This window comes from Quercus lobata, chromosome 9 (genome assembly GCF_001633185.2).
Source record: "Quercus lobata isolate SW786 chromosome 9, ValleyOak3.0 Primary Assembly, whole genome shotgun sequence".
Classification (NCBI taxonomy): domain Eukaryota; kingdom Viridiplantae; phylum Streptophyta; class Magnoliopsida; order Fagales; family Fagaceae; genus Quercus; species Quercus lobata.
The window spans coordinates 49842216-49862870 of NC_044912.1; the positions used below are offsets into that span (position 1 = coordinate 49842216).

Below are 20655 nucleotides of genomic sequence, written 5' to 3' on the forward strand. Positions count from 1 at the left end.
AGGTTTTATCATGCTTGGCACCCTCCATGGGCTTGTGCTTGTTGGTCATTAGGGCCACATGCTTGTGTGTGACTGCATCTGTTTCTCTTGTGGTTTATTTGGATGTGACCACTTGTGAGACACATCTCTGTGATGTTGGTGTGCTTGATACACACCTTTCTCTGCTTCTTGTGATGTTATGCTTGCTTTGTGCCACCCGTTTGACTTTCTTTGCTTCTTTGCATTTTTGCAGCTTGCCTACATGTTCATGCATAAGTCCTTGCTTGCTTGTGTCATCAAGCCTAATTCCTACTATCTCGTGTAGGTTCACACCCATCTTTGATACACAAGAGCCCGAGTCCCTTTTAGGAGTTTTGTTTAATGGAACATGTGTTGTTCATACTCCAATCTCATGGAACTATAGACACCCAATCCAAACCTACATTTGTCCTCCTAGGACACCCCCTTCCTTTCATTTGATAACATGTTTGTTTGCCCCCTCGTGTGCTTAACATGTTTGCTTGCCCCCGTTTGGCTCTTTTTGCTAGTGTCTCTCTTTGCATGCTTTCTTTTCCCTTTTGCTATTTCCTTTGCTTGTTTGTTGGCTTGCTCTTTGCTTGTCGCATGTACATGCTTGGAGTGAGCATGTTTGGAGTGAGGGCATGATGACAATTTTTATACTGTTGATGTGGAAGGCTTCAAATTCCATTCCTTGGTAGACAATATATGATAATTTTTTTATTTTTTATTTATTGTACTCCCTATAAGACTTATAATCATATTCCTCTTTTTTTTTTTCTTTTTTTTTTATGCCATATAAATCATATTTCTCAATGGACAAGAAATTCCAATTATTTATTTGACAAAGAAAGGCGCATCTGGTTTGTTTCAATGAAAAATGTTTTCAACATTATCTAGTCAACAAAAAATGTTTTCTTGTTGAAATATAAAACAAGCCTAATATGGTAGAAAACATTTTCTTTTAACATTACATACAAATAAACTAGAAAGGATTTAGAATAATTTTTTATAAGGGTGTCAAAGGCAAAATTCAAATACCCTATTGTGGCATGGAGTAAGATTTGCTCTTCTATTGAAGTAGGTGGATTGGAGATCCAGAGGGTTAGGATTTTTAATCTAGCTTTACTAGGTAAGCGGTTGTGGCGTTTTGGGCATGAAGTTAATCATCTATGGCATTAGGTAATTACTTCCAAATTTGGTGAAGATTAAGGGCTTGGAGTACTAGAATGGTTAAAGGGACTCAAAATTGTGGGTTGTGGAGAATCAAAGCAGGTGGTGTGTGTTTCTTTAAGTATGTGTTTTATGAGGTGGGCGAGGGCAATCGTGTTTGGTTTTGGTACGATTCTTGTTGTGGACACCTTTCTCTAAAGGATCTTTACCTTGATTTGTTTGCGTTCTTTATTTCTAAGGATGCATGGATTTGTGAAGTTCTACTTTTTTTTCTCCAAATAGGGGAAATAGGAGCTGGAATTTACAGTTACATAGAGCTTTTAATGACTAGGAGTTGCAAGACATGCTTGCTTTCTTCGAACTTCTTTATTCTAAGTTGCCAAGGGGGAAGGGAGCTGATAGGTTGTCTCGGAGTTTGACTAGGAGTGGTCCTTTGATGTACACTCCTATTATGACTCTCTTTATGGTTCCCTCACCGTTTCTTTTCCATGGAAGAGCATTTGGCATGTAAAGGTCCCTAAAAGTGTATTTTTCTTTTTTTGGGTAATTGCTTAGGGTTGGATTCTTACTATTGATAACCTTGAGCACTAGCATTAGGTGTTGTTAAAAAAGAAGAAGATATTTTGGCACATCAAAAAACTACTTTTCTATTTTAACAAATCATTTTACAATACATCCTACATCACATATTTTATTTTTACCACTTTATTTAAATATTATTTCTTTATTCTTTTTAATTATTTATTTATCACTTTACCACACTGCTTTACAATACACTCTACATTAAATATACTTTCTTTTTACTATTTTTAGTTGAGGAGAGAGAGAAAGTTAATTAAAAAACACTGAAAAAATAAATACAATATCTTATAATACAATTCTATGAATTTGGCATTTGCCACATGTTATGAGGTGTAGTATTTGGTGTTTGGTGTGATGCCAATACTCTAAAGGGGTCTCTTCCCAGTTAATTAGTGTTGCGTGTGCCATTGTTCTGGGGAAATAGTGGACCATTTTTTGCTTCATTGTGAGTTTTCTCATACGTTGTGTACAGAGTTTTTTGAATGTTTGGGATTCTGTGGGTGATGCCAAAAATGGTCGCCTCCCTTCTGTTTGGATTGCGGAATTGGTTGGAGAAACATTCCTAAGGCCCCCCCCCCCCCCCCACACACACACACACACACAAAAAAAAAAAAAAAAAAAAATCTACATCTATAAAAAGGCCTTGTCCCCCATTGTAAAAGGCCCAAAATTTTATTAAAAACATGAAATTAAATGGTTGTGAAGTTTTCTTTTTTCTTTTTTAGTAATACTAGGGATACCATAAATTTTACCATAGGCTTCTCCAAGAGTACCTAGTATGGGAGGTACTAGATGTGGTCATTTAGCTTGACTGTGCTATTTTATCTAAACCAATTTTAGGTGTCCTCAGTTTATGAACCTGCTGATATAGGATGTGTCATCTATAGTATGCCGTGCATTAATTTTCTAAATTTCTACCATCTTAATGTTTGTATGGTTTGTGTAATGTAAATGAATGACAGAATGGTGGTGGACTAGCAGAGTTTACTGTAACCAAGGAGAACATTACAGTTGCAAGACTATCTGAACTTTCAGCAGACAAAGTAGTAGGCTTGCCAATTGTAGGTTTGACGGCTCACCAGGCTATAACACAATCAGCTGGTGTCAAGCTTGATGGAAGTGGAAAGGAGAAGACAAACATTCTGATAACTGCTGCTTCTGGTGGTGTGGGTCACTATGCGGTTCAACTGGCCAAGATGGGGCAGCTCTGAGGAGGTTCTTGACTACAAGACCCCAGATGGGGCAACTCTGACGAGGTTCAACTGACGAGGTTCTTGATTACAAGTCCCCAGATGGGGCAGCTCTGAGGAGCCCCTCTGGCATAAAATATGACGCAATTATTCACTGTGCAACAGGCATTCCTTGGTCTACTTTTGAGCCTAATTTGAGCCCAAATGGGAAGGTAATTGATATTACTCCTGGCCCTAGTGCCCTGGTGACTTTGCCATGAAAAAACTTACATTGTCCAAGAAGCAACTGGTGCCACTAATAGTAATTCCCGAGAGTGAGAACCTCCAATATCTTGTTAACTTGGTCAAGGAAGGGAAGCTCAAGACAATAATTGACTCAAAATATCCCCTGGGCAAGGCCAAAGATGCTTGGGCTAAGAGTATTGATGGCCATGCAACTGGGAAGATCATTGTGGAGCCTTAGGTAAATGTAATATGCCCTAAATTTCTGAAGTCGATGTAATTCAATAATAAGATTAGTTAAGGGCCATGCATATAGAGATATGGAAAACAATGCATCTGGGGTTGTTTGGTTTTGCCTTGTAATTAAGTTCAATCGACCTGTTTCTGCAAAATGATGATGTTTAGGTTATATTTTCTTGTTGTGGCTTTGGTCATGTTTGTTATTTAATACGGATTCTCTCACATCTGTCTCACTGGGACAGTGGGAGTCCTGGGCATGTCAATACAAACACAGAGTTGAAACACAATAGTAGTTAGCAACAATTGTAGAGAAGGATCCTGCAAAATCATGTAGCTATTGGAAACCTTTTAAAATACTATAGATAATAAATAAATAGCTCTCCAACGGTCTAAGCACTCAATCTTGAAAAGTGAGTCTAAACTATAATATGCCTTAAAACAAAACAAAACAAACAAACAAAATCGAAATTTAACAACTTTTTTTTTCTTGATATTATTGGAAACTTTGTAAAGATATCAAGAATTCAAGATCATTTCTGACTTTGAAAAAATGACTCTCAACCGTCTAATGAAACAAAAACAAGAACCAATGGGTTATTTCTGGTTTTTTCCATTCTTGCTTTGTGAGTATGGACTATTGAGTCAACATATTGCGTATGTCATTTTAAAAATCAGATCGGTCAAACAACCGGAAAAAGGGATTGATTCTTGGGTTTTATTAGTTGAAATGTCACTTTTTTTAGGTTTTACTTTTGAGTCGGACAAGGGCCAATTTGGTCTGGTTTTTAAAAATATGTTTAATATAATATAATTGGGCTCAAACTCATTGGCTAAAACTTTTGGGTTATATCAAATGGGACTCTTTTTATTGGGAAAGCAAAAGCCCTGAAGTGAAGATCTATCCATCTCAATTCTCAATCACACTTAAAAAATAGCTTTGTTGCTATTCAATTCAGTGATTATCGCCAAGTCCAACCCATCAACCAATCCCTCTGTTCCTCTTTAGATCATTTTGGATCTTTCCATTGAGTGGAATTGACTCAATATAGGATGAAATAAACGAATCAAGGAAGAAATTATTCACTTTAGCAACTAAAAATTATTTAGGGAAAATTATAAAATATGCCTATAAAGTTTGGGATAGTTTTAATTTTCCACCATAAATTCTCATTTGTTATCAAAAGTAGCCAATCCGCTAGTTCACTAATGGAGGATCTATTTTTTGCTAACAATTGGAAACTTTAAAGTGTAAAATTCAAATTTTCAAACTCCAAGATGTAAAATTCAAATAACACGAAACTTTAAGGGGTGTATTTGCAATATACCCAATTAGTTAAAAAGTCATTCTAGTACCACGTAAAAAAAACTATAACTTTTGTCACAACTATCTTACCGAACAGATGTGACTGGCTAGCTATTACTTTCACATAAGCCTATAACTTTTTCTTCCCCACTCACAATCTGTCGTATGGAAAATTGTACTATTATTTATGCTAATCCATGGGGTAACAAATTCTATTATATAAGCATTTATTTTGGGTTCAAAAGAACAAAGTTTCGTTTGAAAGATATTTAGAAAAAAAATGAAAATGAAATTTTTTTGTAATTATAATAAGAGAAGGAGATCTAAAACCTGAATGTTTTGGTTAATTTAAAAAAAAAAAAAAAAAATTGAGTTACAAGACTATTAACACAATAGAGATTTAAAAAGACATACAAAATTGTTCCTCCATATATAAAAAATTCATGTGTGTTGGAGAATGTACTGTCTACTACCACTTTGATTAAGACAATAAAATATCCATGCATGCACACTTTCTCATCACCCAAAACCTTGTGATCCATCAGGTTACGGCTACCCAATATGAATAAAATCTCATGTCCGTAAATCTCAAAAACTGGAAGATTCTATGTGTTTAGGAGAAATTAAAGTAGCTCACCCCATGCACTTGAACAAACCATGGCTCAACCGAGGTTGTCTTCATTAATATTGGTTACATATTACTTGGCCCTGAAGCCAAATAATTACTAGTTTTTTTATTATTTTTATTTTTTATTTTTAAAGATAAATATTTATTTTTTCGAAACTAGAAAAATAAAGAACAAGAAAATACTAGTTGAAAAGGGACATTATTTATTTGTTTAATTTAATTTATTAATAAAATTGCAATCCAATTCGGCGTGGGAAAGGAAAGCCACACCGCCTTGGACAAGGTATATATATTAGCCTTAACCCTTAAACTGCTCGTCCCCCACATGTATATAAACTTTTTTGTGCTGTGCTGTGACTTCCTTCTACTATAAATCTTGGGTTCTCTCAAACCTTGAGGTTTATCGTACGTGGTTAATTTTCTTAGGTATTTTTGCCTTTGATTTTCATCCCTATTTATTTTTACTGATTTCTTCCTGTACAACCATATTTACAGTTTCTTTTACATCCCAATTTTATTTATTAGCTCAAAAAAAGAGATTACTATTTGATGTATAAGCAATTAGAAACGAAAATTACATTCTTTGCTTATTAGAACCTTTTTTATTTTTTTATTTATGTCCTTGTCTAGAAGAATGCTTACTCCAATTTGTAATTACTTCTTTTGTAGCTAGTTCTGTTCTCTATAAGCATAAGTCCTAGTTCTTTTTGACTTGATGATAGGTTACCGTACGTCAATATGAAATTAGTTTCATCATTCAATTATTATGTATTATTATTCACAACATATATAATTTAAATATTATTGATAATCTTCTTATAAGATTATTATTAGGTACAAAATATAAACTGTTCATTTTTTTTTAATTCTTAATTTCTTCTTTTTTTACGGCTTATTAAATCATTATCATTAGACCAAGACACTAATCAGTTTTTGGTGTAGGCAGAGATTGAACTTCAGATTTTTTATACAATCATCAGAGACTTTACCAGTTGAGTTAACTGGAACCCACTACTCAATAACTCATTTAGATGAATATTTAACAATGTTTTTTTTTTTTTTTTGGTTGTGTTGTTGATAGGAATACTAATAAGTTATAACAATGTTATTATCAAGTTCCAACTATATATATATTTATATATATATATATATATATATATTTTTTTTTTTTTTGTGGGGTTAAAAATTTGCTTTATGATACTAAAATTTTTTGGGTTATGTAGGGGGGAGTGTTGAGAGATCGATATTGATCCTAAACAATGAAGCCGGAATCAAAGAAACTTCGCAATTTTCACACGGACTCCCCTGGTGTTAATTCCAGCATATGTAAGCTGCGAAGAAATTATGGCTATGTTGACTTACGTGTGCTATTAGACCCGAATTATGTAGAGGAAAAGGCATATAGTGATAGTGATAGTGACAATGAAGACGAAGATGCTTCATCATCCTATATTGCCAATAACAAAGATAAGGCTGCTTCAGCTTACGACTTCAGTGAGCTATCTAAGGCCATGTATCTTTCAGTGATCAATGATGGTGCTTCTTCTTCATCTGATGCCAATAATGTTGGTGGTGCCAACAAAGATAATGGGACTACTGCTTCCACTTTCAACTTCAACAAGGTCTCGGAGGCAATGCATGACATTCAGGAAAAGGAAAGACAAGAAGCTCTTGCGAGATTAAGGCTTTTCCGTCCACCCATGTTGAGATGTAACGCTCATCCAATTCCACCACAAACAATGCAACTCCATTTATTGAAACAGAAACACTCCCAAGAAGATGCTACCCACTGAAGTTATGCTCATATATGCTTCAATATTAGGACAATTTAATTTCCTTTTATATTTCGGTTTTGTTCATCTTGCGGTGTCAATGATATTCCTTTAAGTAACGCTGAGAATTTTTTTTATTTTTGATACAAGAATGCTTTGGATGTCTGTAGGAATAGATTTCACCCAAAGGAAAAGATGGATCTACTACCTGAGGCATGTCCTATTGCATTACCATGCCTATTAACATGAGAAAAGTAGTTGCTTTGTAAAGAGCCAACAATAGAGATAAAGTTGTTTACGATATGACTAAAAGAAGACATGGCCATGTTACCGCCTCGAAGAGCACTGATGACACTCAGTGAATCACCCTTGAAGCTGGACCGATGCAACTTGATCTCTAGGCCTTCTTGCAGCCAAAATTTCCAAAACCTCAACAGATGAATATAAATGAACATTTTTTCTGATAAAGCTGCCATAACTTCTCCTATAGAATTCAGAATTTACAACCCCCATCTCAGCCTCATTTGTTTGTTCAAATACTGCTCTGTCCGAAGTTCGTCTTATACCGTCTCCATCAGGTGCTCCTGAAACTCGTCTAGGCATGTTTTTTTGTTACCTCCAAAATTTTATCAAGTGCGATTGATGGTCCCTTCAAGCAAATCTTCGAGGCAACGTTGAGTCCATTAAACTCCAAATTCCAAACTCATTTACTCTCACTGCAAGTCCACAAAGCATGGAGGGTAGTTTCTGGAGATTCAGACAAGCTACAAACATTCTCATTTATAATCTTACGCTTTTGAATATTTGTTTTTGTCGGTATAGCCTCAGAGCAAGACCACCAGATAAAGGTCTTCACCATGTTTGGTTCATTCATCTTCCAAATACCGTGATAGTGAACCTTCTTGCTTCTTAGCCAAATCAAACAAGCATCTTGATTTGTTGCACACAGTGGGATAGTTTTTATTTTTTGGGCTTCAAGTGGTAAGAAAAAAATTAAGAAGCACATCATGGTTCCTATTAAGATTTGGAATCAGAAAAAGGGATGATGCAAAATGCTTATCTGGATATTATTGATCATTGTCATCAGATTATCTACATCAACACAGTACTTAACAAACTAACTAAAAAATAACCAACTCTACTAACTAATTAAGCTTATAACTCTTCAACAGCAACATCAGTTTCTGCATCAACAGCACCTGCAGAAATCCTTCTTCAACACTTCCCCTCAAGGTGGAGCATAAATATTATTTATGCCCATCTTGGAAAGAAGATTGTTGAACTGTTGATGTCCAAGTGGTTTTAATTTGTCAAAATGTCTGCAAGCTGATGTCTAGTTGAAACATGAAATGTTTTCACTGTGCTGTCTTGGATCTTCTCCCTTACAAAATGGCAGTCTAATTCAATGTGTTTTGTCTTCTCATGGTACACAGGGTTAGCTGCTATGCTGGGATGCACGAACGCGGCTCCGGACTTAGCGCACCGGCGTCCGACGCGGCGGGACGCGGGAGGGACACCGTAGATTGCTCGTCCGTGCCGCATCGTGCCACGTGGATTTCCCGACTCACGCCGACGCGGCTCAAATCGGGCCATATCGGCTGAAAATGCCGAAATGGCCGGTTCAAGCCAAAACGGCCGAGTCAGGCCGAAATTCAAAAAAAAAAAAAAAAAAAAAAAAGGGTGCAAAACGCACCGTTTGAACTTAACCTAAATACCTGGGACTCTCTCAGACACTCTCACTTTGTCCAAACACTCTCTCTCACTCCGTCCCTCATCTCTCTTCTCTGTGCGATTGTGCACCGTCCCTCATCTCTCTTCTCTGTGCTCTGAGCTTTCTGCGAGTGCGGTGTGCTCTGCTTCAACCTTCAGGTGTGCTCTCTCTTCTCTTTTCTTGAATTTTTACTCTCTGTTTTTTACTATTTCTCTCTTTCAAATTGCTTAGAAATGAATTTGTGAATCGGAAAATTTGTGTGCTTGACTGCTTGCTGTGTTTTTTTGCTTGTTTTTTCAGTTCTTGTGAGAGTTAAAGGGTTTTGTTAACCTGTGATTTGTGGGAGTTAAAGGGTTTTTTCGGTTCTGTGTTTTTTTGCTGTGAACCTGGTTGCTGTGTTTTTTTGCTGTGAACTTGGTTTGATTTATCATTAATTTATTTAGTTAATAGTTATTATTTGTAGGCTAAATTGAATCTATTGAATTTGCAATGGACGAAGTTAATAGCACAGAGAGTTCACCTTCATCTAATCAAGAAGTGCCAAATGAAGAATCTCCTCTTCGGCAGTATGTGACTAAAGTAGAAAAATCACCTGGTGCTTCTGTTAAATCAGGTGGAAACACATACTTTAAGTGCAACTATTGTGATATAGTTTTTATGGGATCCTATTCTAGGGTTAAGGCTCATTTATTACAAATTTCTGGCAAAGGTATTAGAGCATGCGTTAAGGTGTCAAAGAGCCATAGGTTGGAAATGCAGCGAATGCATGATCAAGTTGAGAATAATAAGTTAGAGAGAGAACAGAGAAGTCAAATTCCCTTACCCCCACCTCCCCCAGGCCGTGGGATACCTATTTCCCCATTTCGGAGACAGGAAGGGAGTGATAGTAGTCATAGTACAAATTCGGTTGATGCTAAGAGAAGGAAGGTGACTATGAATACTACTTTGGAGAAAGCATTCCAGAATAATGCTAGACATGATTTGGATAGCAGAATTGCTAGGATGTTTTACACCGGTGGGCTTCTGTTTAACTTTGCAAGGAACCCACATTATCGTAGTTCCTATGCATTTGCTGCTACCCATAGCATTCCGGGTTATCTTCCTCCTGGATACAATGCCTTGAGAACAACACTTTTGCAAAAAGAAAGAGCTCATGTTGAAAGACTTTTGAAACCAATTAAGGACTCTTGGCTTGAAAATGGTGTAAGTATAGTTTCTAATGGATGGCCAGATCCACAAAGGAGGCCTTTTATTAATATTATGGCTGTATCAGATGGGGGTCCAGTGTTTATAAAGGCAATTGATGGGTCAGGTGAGTTCAAAGACAAACATTATATTGCTGGGGTGTTGAAGGATGCTATAAAAGAGATTGGACATGAAAAAGTTGTCCAAGTCATCACTGATAATGCTAATGTGATGAAGTCTGCTGGAGCTCTTATTGAAGGTGAGTATCCTAAAATATTTTGGACACCTTGTGTTGTCCACACTCTATATCTAGCTTTGAAGAATATTTGTGTAGTAAAAAACACTGAAAAGAATGAAGTCACATATGAGGAATGTAGTTGGATTACACGTGTTGCTGCTGATGCATCCTTCATACGTGTTTTTATCATGAACCATTCAATGAGGTTGGCAATGTTTAATGAATTTTGTCCATTAAAACTGCTCCAAGTTGCTGATACTAGATTTGCTTCGGTGGTTGTAATGTTGAAAAAGGTTGAAGTTAATAAAAAGATGCCTTCAAGCCATGGCGATTTGTAACCAATGGGCTTCTTATAGGGAGGATGATGTTGGAAAAGCTCAAAATGTGAAAGATATGATTCTAAGTGATCTTTGGTGGGATAATATTGATTATATCCTTGAATTCACAACACCCATTTATGATATGCTATGAATAGCCGACACAGATAAGCCTTGTCTTCATCTTGTGTATGAGATGTGGGATTCAATGATAGAGAAGGTGAAGACAGTAATATATCGACATGAAGGCTTGGAAGATGATTAGTATAGCTCATTTTGGGGTGTGGTGTATGAGATACTCATTGATCGATGGACTAAAAATTGTACACCACTACATTGCTTGGCTCATTCCTTAAATCCTAAGTAAGTACATTTATTCTCTATTTTCCTTAGTTCACCCTTTTAGTAAAACACACGTTTCATCTATATTTGTTTTTTAATCTTTAACTAGGTATTACTCCATTGAATGGCTTTCGGAGAATCCAAAACGCATCCCTCCACATCAGGATCATGAAATTTCTATGGAAAGAAGCAAGTGTTTAAAGCGATACTTTGAAGATGAGAATGACTTAACGGTGGTGAAGTTTGAGTTTGTTAAATTTTCAGGAGGGAGGTTTCCTTCACCAGGTGCCTTGACAGATAGGTGGGCCTTACAACCTTTGGTTTGGTGGCAATACCATGGCTCCGCATTTCCAACTCTTCAAATCCTTGCCCTTAAACTTCTTGGACAACCTTGCTCATCCTCATGTGCTGAGAGAAATTGGAGCACATACAAATTCATTCATTCCTTAAAAAGAAACAAAATGACTCCTGCACGCGCTGAAGATTTGGTATATGTGCATTCTCATCTTCGACTCTTGTCAAGGCGCAATGAAGAGTACATACATACAACAACAAAGATGTAGGATATTGCAGAAGACTCTTGGAATGAGAGCGACATACATGGAGGAGCTGAAATTCTTGAAAATGCAGCTTTTACACTTGATGAGCCAGAGTTGGAGGCCATGGTTATTGGGAATGTTAACACTAGTGCTACTACTAGTGAAAGTGAAGTTCGAAGTGAAGCTATTGATCTTGAGGATGATGATCTTTGTGTTTGATTGTCTTGTTGATTATCTTTTATTTTGTTTTAGTTTCAAACTTATGAGTTGTATTCTAATTTTCGAACATCATGGAATGTTTTAGTTTCAATCTTATGGATTGTATTTAATTTATGAATATCATGTTTTAGTTATTATCTACTATTGCTCTTAAATTTGGTATTTGTTTATATAATGTGAAAAAGTATGCTTAGCAATATATTAAAAATATTTTGTAAAAATATTTTTAATAATTTTTTAATCGCCGAGTCCAGCCGCACCCGCAACCACCTTTTTCAAAAATTGTCGAGTCTTGCACCTGCACCCGCACCCGCACCCGTACTCGAGTCCCGAAACGCACCCATGCTTCATAGCTGCTATGTGAATTGCAACTTGGCTGTCACAATAGAGGAGGGCAGGTTGATCATGATTAATGGTTTCAGCAAACCTATTAACCACACAAAATCATTGACTAAAGTTGCCATAGTCTTGTATTCAGACTCTGCAGAAGACCTAGAGACTATGTGTTATTTCTTAGACTTACAAGAAATCAGTGATTCACCCAAAAACACACAATACCATGTAATTGACCTCTTGGTGTGGACACAACGGGGAGTTGCCATCTAGTTTTTGTAATGGCATAGGAACCATGAATATAGCGTCATTTCAGGGAAGGACCTTTGATCTTACTACCAGAGATATTGGTTTGGAGTTAAGGTACAGTCTTCGGAAGGTGCTAGGCACTCAAAACGGCCCAACTTTAAGGTTGACTTCCTTTCATTGTGTTTTATGTTTTAACCCTATTCAAGGCATATTCAATATTGTATCTATACTCACACACACATACACACTAACATTCATCTAACAATCAACATGGCATTAAACATCCCTAACCACTCATCTATCATGCTTTGTCGTCACATCACAAACCCTAACATACATCTAATCATGCATATCATCACATCATAGACCCTAACATTTATCTAGCATGACATCTCCTAACATTCATCTAGTATACATGTCACATCATCCTAGCATTCATCTAACATGGCATCACATATCCTAGCATACATCTATCTCATCTCATCTCATCCAAGGCAGCAAGCATGTTCACACATCATAATCACCAATCAAGGGAATTAATCAAGCATATTCATCATGTTCATCAATCAAGAAAATTCATCATGTTCATTCACCAAATCAAATACATATTCATGTAATTACACATGATTTACCTCATTTACCTCATTGCACCACAGCACCTATGCATCAATGCATATTCATGTTCATATGCATGTTCATGCAATTCATCACAGATATAAACCTTAATTATCAAAATATCAATCCAAGCATGTGAAACATTTTATTCTACTAATCCTTGACCTAAACATGTGAATACTAAACTCAACAAGACCTAAACATGTGATTAAAACTAAATAAAACAAGTAAAACAGCAAGAACCCTAAATTTGCATTTCTTGGCACAAGGATGCGTACGCATAGTAAGCATACATAAGTATGCGTACACATGCCTTGAGTATGCGTTCGCATACATAAGTATGCACACGTATACACACCTAGAAACACAGTTTTAAAGCAAGTAACAAACAACAATCAAACAAAATCTGGCGTACTTCTAATATATAACCAAATAACCTAAACTAACAACAAAGATATCAAAGATCAATGAAATAAAAAAAAACAAAACAAAATCTATTCCTAAACATGCATTGGATATAACAACAAACAAGAACAACACTTAACACATCCAAACATGTTCATCAATATATCCAATCACATCAACTTTCCAATCAAAACATGATGAGACAAAACAAAATAAAATCAAACAAAACAAAGCAAAACATATTTCTAAGCATGAACAACATATAAATTAACTAAGAACAACAAAAATACAAATTATAAAAGATCCAAATCAAGGAAAAACCATGAAAAGAAACTCACCTTGTTGTGGAACACAAACTTGATTGATATTTCAGTGCCTACACAACAAGATCAAATGACAATCAAAGGAATCAAATTATTTCAATAGTTCATAAGTGATCACAACTCAAAATAAAAAGACGTTATTGAAAAGATTTTTTTGAAAAAGGTTTTTAAAGGATTTAGAAAGTAGTTTATGCCTTAAGACTACTAGAGAAAGGTTTTGAAGAATCAAAAAATGTTCATGGTTGTTGTGTGTGCAGAAAATCAGAGTTAGAAAAAGTGTTTTGGAGAAGTTTAGGTGAAAAATCAACTCTCTCTTGCTAGGGTCTTAGTTCGGAGGCATAAAGATGTATTTATATGTTTAAACTAGAGTTTTTAGGATTATTTTTAGGGTTTTGGACATTCCAAAGGGTCTAGGGGCCGGGCCCCATCAAAGAGGGAGGCTTTGGGCCCTAAAAACTGAAATTATAAGGTTCTAGAACGGGCCCTGCATACACAGGTTTGTGCATGTGTATCTAGGAAGTTTCATGCGTAATATTCATGCATACGCATGCGTCCCCAGAAACCCTAATTCTGATATCTCTGATGGTCCGACTTCAAACATTCATAACTCACTCAATTTAAAATTGAAGCTTAAGATGTATACTTTCCAATGAAATAAACTTAACTCAAAAATTCTTTGTGGATCAAAAGTTATGGTTAAAAAAATAAGCAAAGCATTGTTTTTCAAAGCGATTTGAACACTTTTGAGTTGTGATTACTTCCAAACTATCAAAATAACTTCAATTACCTTTTGTAGACATGTCAAGCTCATCATTGGGACTGGGGGCTAAAGTTTATCAACCGGGTAAAAATGAGGTGTCTACACCTGGCATTTAGGCAGCTTGCCTAATCTAAGTCATAGTAACCTTTTAGATGCAATTTGAGTTTGTGGAGAACAACAGTCCTTGTCCTAGTGACCAATTCAAGTATTTCAACACCTTGTAGGCAACCTACAAATGTGGTTGCCTTGGCTGTGAAAGAAATTGGATGAGCTAGTGTACACTGAAGGCTATATCAAGCATTGATAAGGTTAAGCATATCAATTTGCCAACCAGTCTTCTATACTGAGCAGGATCTGGTAACAACTCTCCATAATGATTTGAGAGCTTGGCATGTTGTTCCATAAGAGAGCTAACTGACCTTGATGCCTATTGACCTACTTCTACAAGAAGTTCTAAAACATATTTCCTCTGGCATAAGCTAATAACTTTGCTAGACCTTGCCACTTCCAACCCCAGAAAGTACTACAAAGATCTAAGATCTTTTAATTTGAATTGATCATGAAGGAAAGCTTTGAATTTTGAAACAACCTCTAAATTATTACTAGCCACCAAAATGTCATCAACATAGATCAAGAGTATGATAATCACCCCATCTTGAACCCTAATGAACATAGAATAATCTGATTTTGACTGATTAAAGCCATGATTGATAATAGTAGTGGACAATTTAGAGAACCACTACTTGCTGGCTTGCTTGAGCTCGTGTAAGGACTTGGTGAACTTGCAAACCTTCTCCCCCTTGCTACCAAAATCAGGTGGTGGTAGCATGTATACATCTTCATCTAAGTCAACATGAAGAAAATCATTATTAACATTAAGTTGCACCAGGTGCCAATTAAGGGCAACAACAACAGCCAAAAAGGTTTTGACAATGACAAATTTCACCACAGGGCTGAAAGTCTCATAATAGTCATGCCCTTCCTGCTGGGTATAGCCCTTGGCCACTAATCTGGCCTTCAACCTTTTAATGATACCATTAGCTCTATGTTTTATCTTATACACCCATCCCATTGAAACTTTGCCAATAGGTAAATTAGTGATCACCCAAGTGTGATTGGCTTCAAGAGCTTGGATTTTAGCATCCATAGCAGTCTGCCATCTTGGATTTCTATAAGCCTTAAAGAAGGAAGTAGGCTTAGTAGCAAGAGACAAAGCAATGGTAAAGGCTTTGTGAGGTAAAGATAAATGATCATAGCATAAAGTTGATTCAATGGGAAATAGCTAAGTAGATGAAGGTGAGGAATCAATGTCAGCAAGTTTGCAGTGAAAGTCTCTCAAATATGCAGGAGCTAGATGGTTGAATCTGAGAGTGAGAAACGGGAACAAATGGGACAATGGCACTAGGTTGAGAATTTGTAGGTTGGATGTCAATGTGGGATGAAGAAGATGGAATTGTGGAAGAGAAATTAGTGATAGGAATAGTAATAGTAGTGGGGTTTGTGTCTAAAACAGCATTAAGAATGGAACTGGAAGGAAAAGATGGAGCAAGTGAATTTGAATCAGAAACAAAATCAAAAGAAGGAGGGGATGGAAAGAGAGAACCAGATGATGAGGATGAACAAGGATTATGAGAGGTTAAGTGATGATTAAGTGATGAGCCATGAAATGAAAGAGGAAAATAGATTCATAAAAGACAACATCTCTTGAAAGGAACACAGTTTGGGATTCTAAGTCAAAAAGCTTGTAACCTTTTACATCATAAGGACAGCCAAGAAATATGCATGGTTTAGCTCTAGGATCAAACTTAGACCTATTCCTAAACAATGTAGAAGCATAGCATAGACACTGGAATGGAGTTGAACAAAGAAAGACTTCATAAGGAGACTTATTATGCAGAAAGGGACCGGACAATCTATTAATCAAGTAAACTACAATGAGGACATAATTAGCCCAGAATTTGAAAGGAAGATTGCTTGAAAACATAATGCTCTAGCAATACTGAGTATGTGTTGATGCTTTCTCTCAACCACAGAGTTTTGTTGAGGAGTATCAACACAGCTCAGTTGATGAAGGACACCTTTGTCAGTGAAAAATTTAGACATGGAGAACATAGGACCATTATCTGATCTTAGGGATTGGATTTTTGTTTGAAATTGTGTTTCAACAAAGGTAAAAAAGGATTGTAAGAACTTTTTGTATCAAATTTGAACTTCAACAAGTAAACCTAAGTACACCTACTACAATCATCAACAATAGTGAGAAGTACTTGAAACCATTCAAAGAAGGTACAGAGAAGGGACCCCAGATATCACAGTGAATAAGATCAAACACTGATAAACAAACATAATTCTCATTAGGAAAAGGAAATCTCTTTTGTTTTGCAATAGGACAAACAGTACATATTGGAAAAATCTGAAATAGAAAAGGATACATTCGATGCACTAGTAGTAATACTATGCATTTTTTACAAAGAATGATGACCTGATCTATTATGCCAAAGAACTGACTTATTAGTGACATCAACATTATTACAAGATACAAAAGACAAACTATCAATTAAAGAAGCTTGAGAAAAGTAAACATCAGGATGAGATAGAACAATAGGTAGGAAAGTAGAAAGTTGAAATGGGACTGAAAGTTGATCAGAATCGGATTGTTGTAGAATGTATAGACCCCCATGCTTTTTACCCAATTCAATTGTCTTCCATTTCACTAAGTCCTGGATAAAATAGAAACGGGATAGGAATATGCAACAACACTTTAAATGATGTGTCAATTTGCCAATGGAAATGAGATTGAAAGAGTGAGGGTACACATAACACATTATCGAGAACTAAATCAGTGGAAAGTTGGACTTGACCAATGTGAGTAACTAAGACAGATTCACCATTAGGAAGTTTAACAAATATATGAACAGCTGAGGTAATTCTTGTGAGTAAGGAAATTGAATGAATCATGTGATCTGTAGCACCACTATCAATGATCCAATCATGTGGGGAAATATCAGAAGGGATAGTGAGATTATATGAGAAAACTTAATGGTCTAGAGTGGTTGATGCTTGTAAACATAAAGAATCAACTTTATCCTTAGTCACAAAAACAATACCTGTTGTGTTGATGGAACTAGAGAGTTGAGATGCTTTGGGCTAAGTGATGAGAGTGGTTGCTTGATGAGTCCCAAGAGATGTCTCTAGAGTAGGATGTAGCAAACCCAAAGCGTGATTGAAGTAGACATGGCAAAATGGGTCACAATTTGCTGACCTGACCCGACTCGAAAAATACTTGATCCGAACCCAATTTTTTGACCCGAAGCAAAAATGGGTTGACCCATGACCCAACTTGATTTTTTTAGGCCAAACCGACCCGACCTAGATATCCTGTGACCCGACTTGTTAAAAAAAAAATTCGCTAACAAAATATTTAGACTACATTATGATACTAGGTGCATAAAGCACAAAGCATTGGAATCAATAGTCAATAGATTATAGATGTTCACACTTCACATGAGACAACAGACAAGATAAGACAATCACTAAGAGCTTTACATTCAATTTGAGTTTCACAACCACTAAGAGCTTCATAGACATAAGACAAGACAAGACAACCATTAAAAAAAAAAATCTCATTCAATTTGATCCGATCACACTTCATAGCTCACACACTAGATTCACTAGTAGTCTAGTACTCACTATTTACTAACACACTAAATGGCTAGACTTAGCTTGTAGCAGCTGACTAGTTGTAGTCCAAAGGCACAAACGTGACAAACCACAAAGCTTCCTCTACTCTTGCACCTCTACCTTTCTTTTCACACTTTCACAAAAAGCTTGAAGTGTTTTAGTAATCAATTTCACACTTTCTCTGTTTCACTCTTGTGCCTCTACCCTTTTCTCTGCCTCTACTCTTTTCTCTTTGCGCCTTTACTCTTTTCTTTTATCTTCTCTTCTTAGTTCTTTCAGTCCTTAAATCTTCAGATCAAGCTTCCACTTTCTTGGCATATATGCTCCACACTCCACTGCTCTGCTTTCTCACTTCTCTGTCTTTCGCCACCCATAGCTCACAGGCCACAGCCTAGATCTCGCCACCTGCTGACCCATTTAAGAGGAGCACAACCACAAATCATCAACTATGGTGAAGGTAAGTTAAATCTTTTTCATCATTCTCTTAAATCCCTAAATGTTTTTAGTTTTTTGATCGATTTTTTAATATTATGATTTAGAAATAGTAATATAGTATACTACTATGCTAACATTATATTTAATTGTTTGTGTGTTTGATTGTTGAAAAAATTGAAAATGTCATTGCCTCATTGTCATTTGGATGAATGTCTTATGTTCACAATTTCTTTAGATGTTTTGAATACACTAGAATTTTAATTTTAATTATATATTTTGCTCTGATAATTAGAGTACAACAGCTTCTTCAGCTATAAATTTGGAAAGTGATGATGATACTGTAATTATGGATACTTTTACTAATCCTTCACCATCTTTAAGAGTAATTCAAAATCAAAGTTTAAGAAACCAAAAAGAGTTTTAGAAAAAAAAAAAAAACCAAATAAAACAACACACTTCTTTAGTTTGGACTGAATTTGTGAAATTGCCTATTGATGAAGAAGGGTTAAGTAAGACTATTTGTCAATGGCGTGGGAATTTTTTTTTGGCAGATAGTCATAATGGAACATCAAACTTGCATCGCCATCTTCTCAAATGCTTAAAACGAAATGAAGTAAAATAAGATGGTGAAGAAGAGGGTAGGGTGTTACAAAACAAGATAACTTAAGAAGAGTTTCGTGAGATGTTAGTGAAAACTATTATTAAACATAATTTACCATTTAGCTTTGTTGAGTATAAGGGCATTAGAAAAGTTTTCAGCTATCTAAATTCAGATGTTAAACATATTTCTAAGAATACTTTAAAAGTTGTTGTTCTAAAACTTTACAAGAAAGAGAAGGATGACGTTAAAAATGAGTTAAAATCAATTCTTGGTAGTATATGTTTGACTTCAGATTTATGGACCTCTGTTACAAGTGAGTAATATATTTGTCTTATGGCGCATTATGTGGATGAGAATTGGGAATTGAAAAGCATCATCTTGAATTTTTGTCATATGCCACCTCCACACATGAGAACTCTTTTATCGGAGAAAATTTAAGTTTTTTGGAAGAATGGGATATTGAGAGAAAATATTTTCCATTATTTTAGATAATGCATCTAATAATGATAATTGCCAAGATTTCATAAGAAAAATCTTAATAAGGGGGGTTTATTATTATGTGATGGTATCTTTTTCCATGTGCGTTGTGGTGCTCATATATTGAATCTTATTGTTCAAAAAGGATTGAAAGTAATAGATGACTCGGTGATTAAGATCCAAGAAACTATGGAATATCTTAAAGGATCAGAGAATAAATGTGCAGATTTGATGAATGTGCCAAGATATTTGGTATGAAGAGAACAAAGAGTTTACGTTTAGATGTGTGTACAAGATGAAATGCAACATATGACATGATTGACAGTGCTACAAGATATCATTTTGTGTTGAACCGTATAGCAAAGAAAGATGCTAATTTCAAGCATTGTCCATCAAGGGATGAATGGAATAGAGTTGAAAGGATAACTCGGCTTTTGAAACCTTTCAATGACATTATAACTCTATTTTCTAGAACTGATTATCCTACAACAAATCTATATTTTCAAGGAGTGTCTCAAATTGAATTGCTCTTACTTGAAGAAATGGAGAGCCACGATTCATTTACTAGTAATATGGTAGAACAGATGAAAGGTAAATTTGACAAATATTGGGATTGGTATAGTGTGGTGCTAGCTTGTGCCATTGTTCTTGATCCAAGGTATAAGTTGGATTATGTGGCCTTTACTTTCAAAAAAATAAAGCCAATTGAACACATTGCTGAAATGAAGGTGGAGAGCATTCAAACTACATTGTATAAGCTTCTTTCAGAATATGAATGCCCTAAACCTATGGGCACTACAAAATGTTTCATCTTGTGTTGGGAGTTCTAGTCATACTATCGGTGCTGTGAATGATCTTAATGATGATGAAGATATGGAAGATGATGTAAGTGAATTGCATTTTGTTTGGTATATGTTGTGCTATGTTTTTTTAATGCGAAAACAACATTTTCATCCCTACATTTTTACGCAATTCCCACTTTGGTCCTTATCTTTTATTTTCACTGCTTTTAGTCCCTATTTAGAAAAACGTCTTTCATTTTAGTCCTTTTCGTTAGTGCCCTAACGATAAAGTCCTACGTGGCAAACGGAACTATTAAAATAATAATAAAAATTTTA

At 35.7% G+C, this 20655-nt stretch overlaps 1 protein-coding gene and 1 pseudogene across 1 annotated transcript; both read left to right on the top strand.

Annotated features, from left to right (window-relative positions):
* Positions 1-26: 26 nt before the first annotated feature.
* LOC115961938 lies at positions 27-3544 on the top strand (annotated as a pseudogene).
* A 5763-nt stretch (positions 3545-9307) lies between these two features.
* On the top strand, positions 9308-10579 carry LOC115961939. Its single transcript, XM_031080827.1, has one exon. It carries the CDS (start codon positions 9308-9310, stop codon positions 10577-10579), a length of 1272 nt encoding a protein of 423 aa, XP_030936687.1.
* Positions 10580-20655: the final 10076 nt, after the last annotated feature.

Bases quoted from the DNA above. Each gene is read 5' to 3' on its own strand.
- LOC115961939 (XM_031080827.1), top strand. From the start codon at position 9,308: ATGGACGAAGTTAATAGCACAGAGAGTTCACCTTCATCTAATCAAGAA.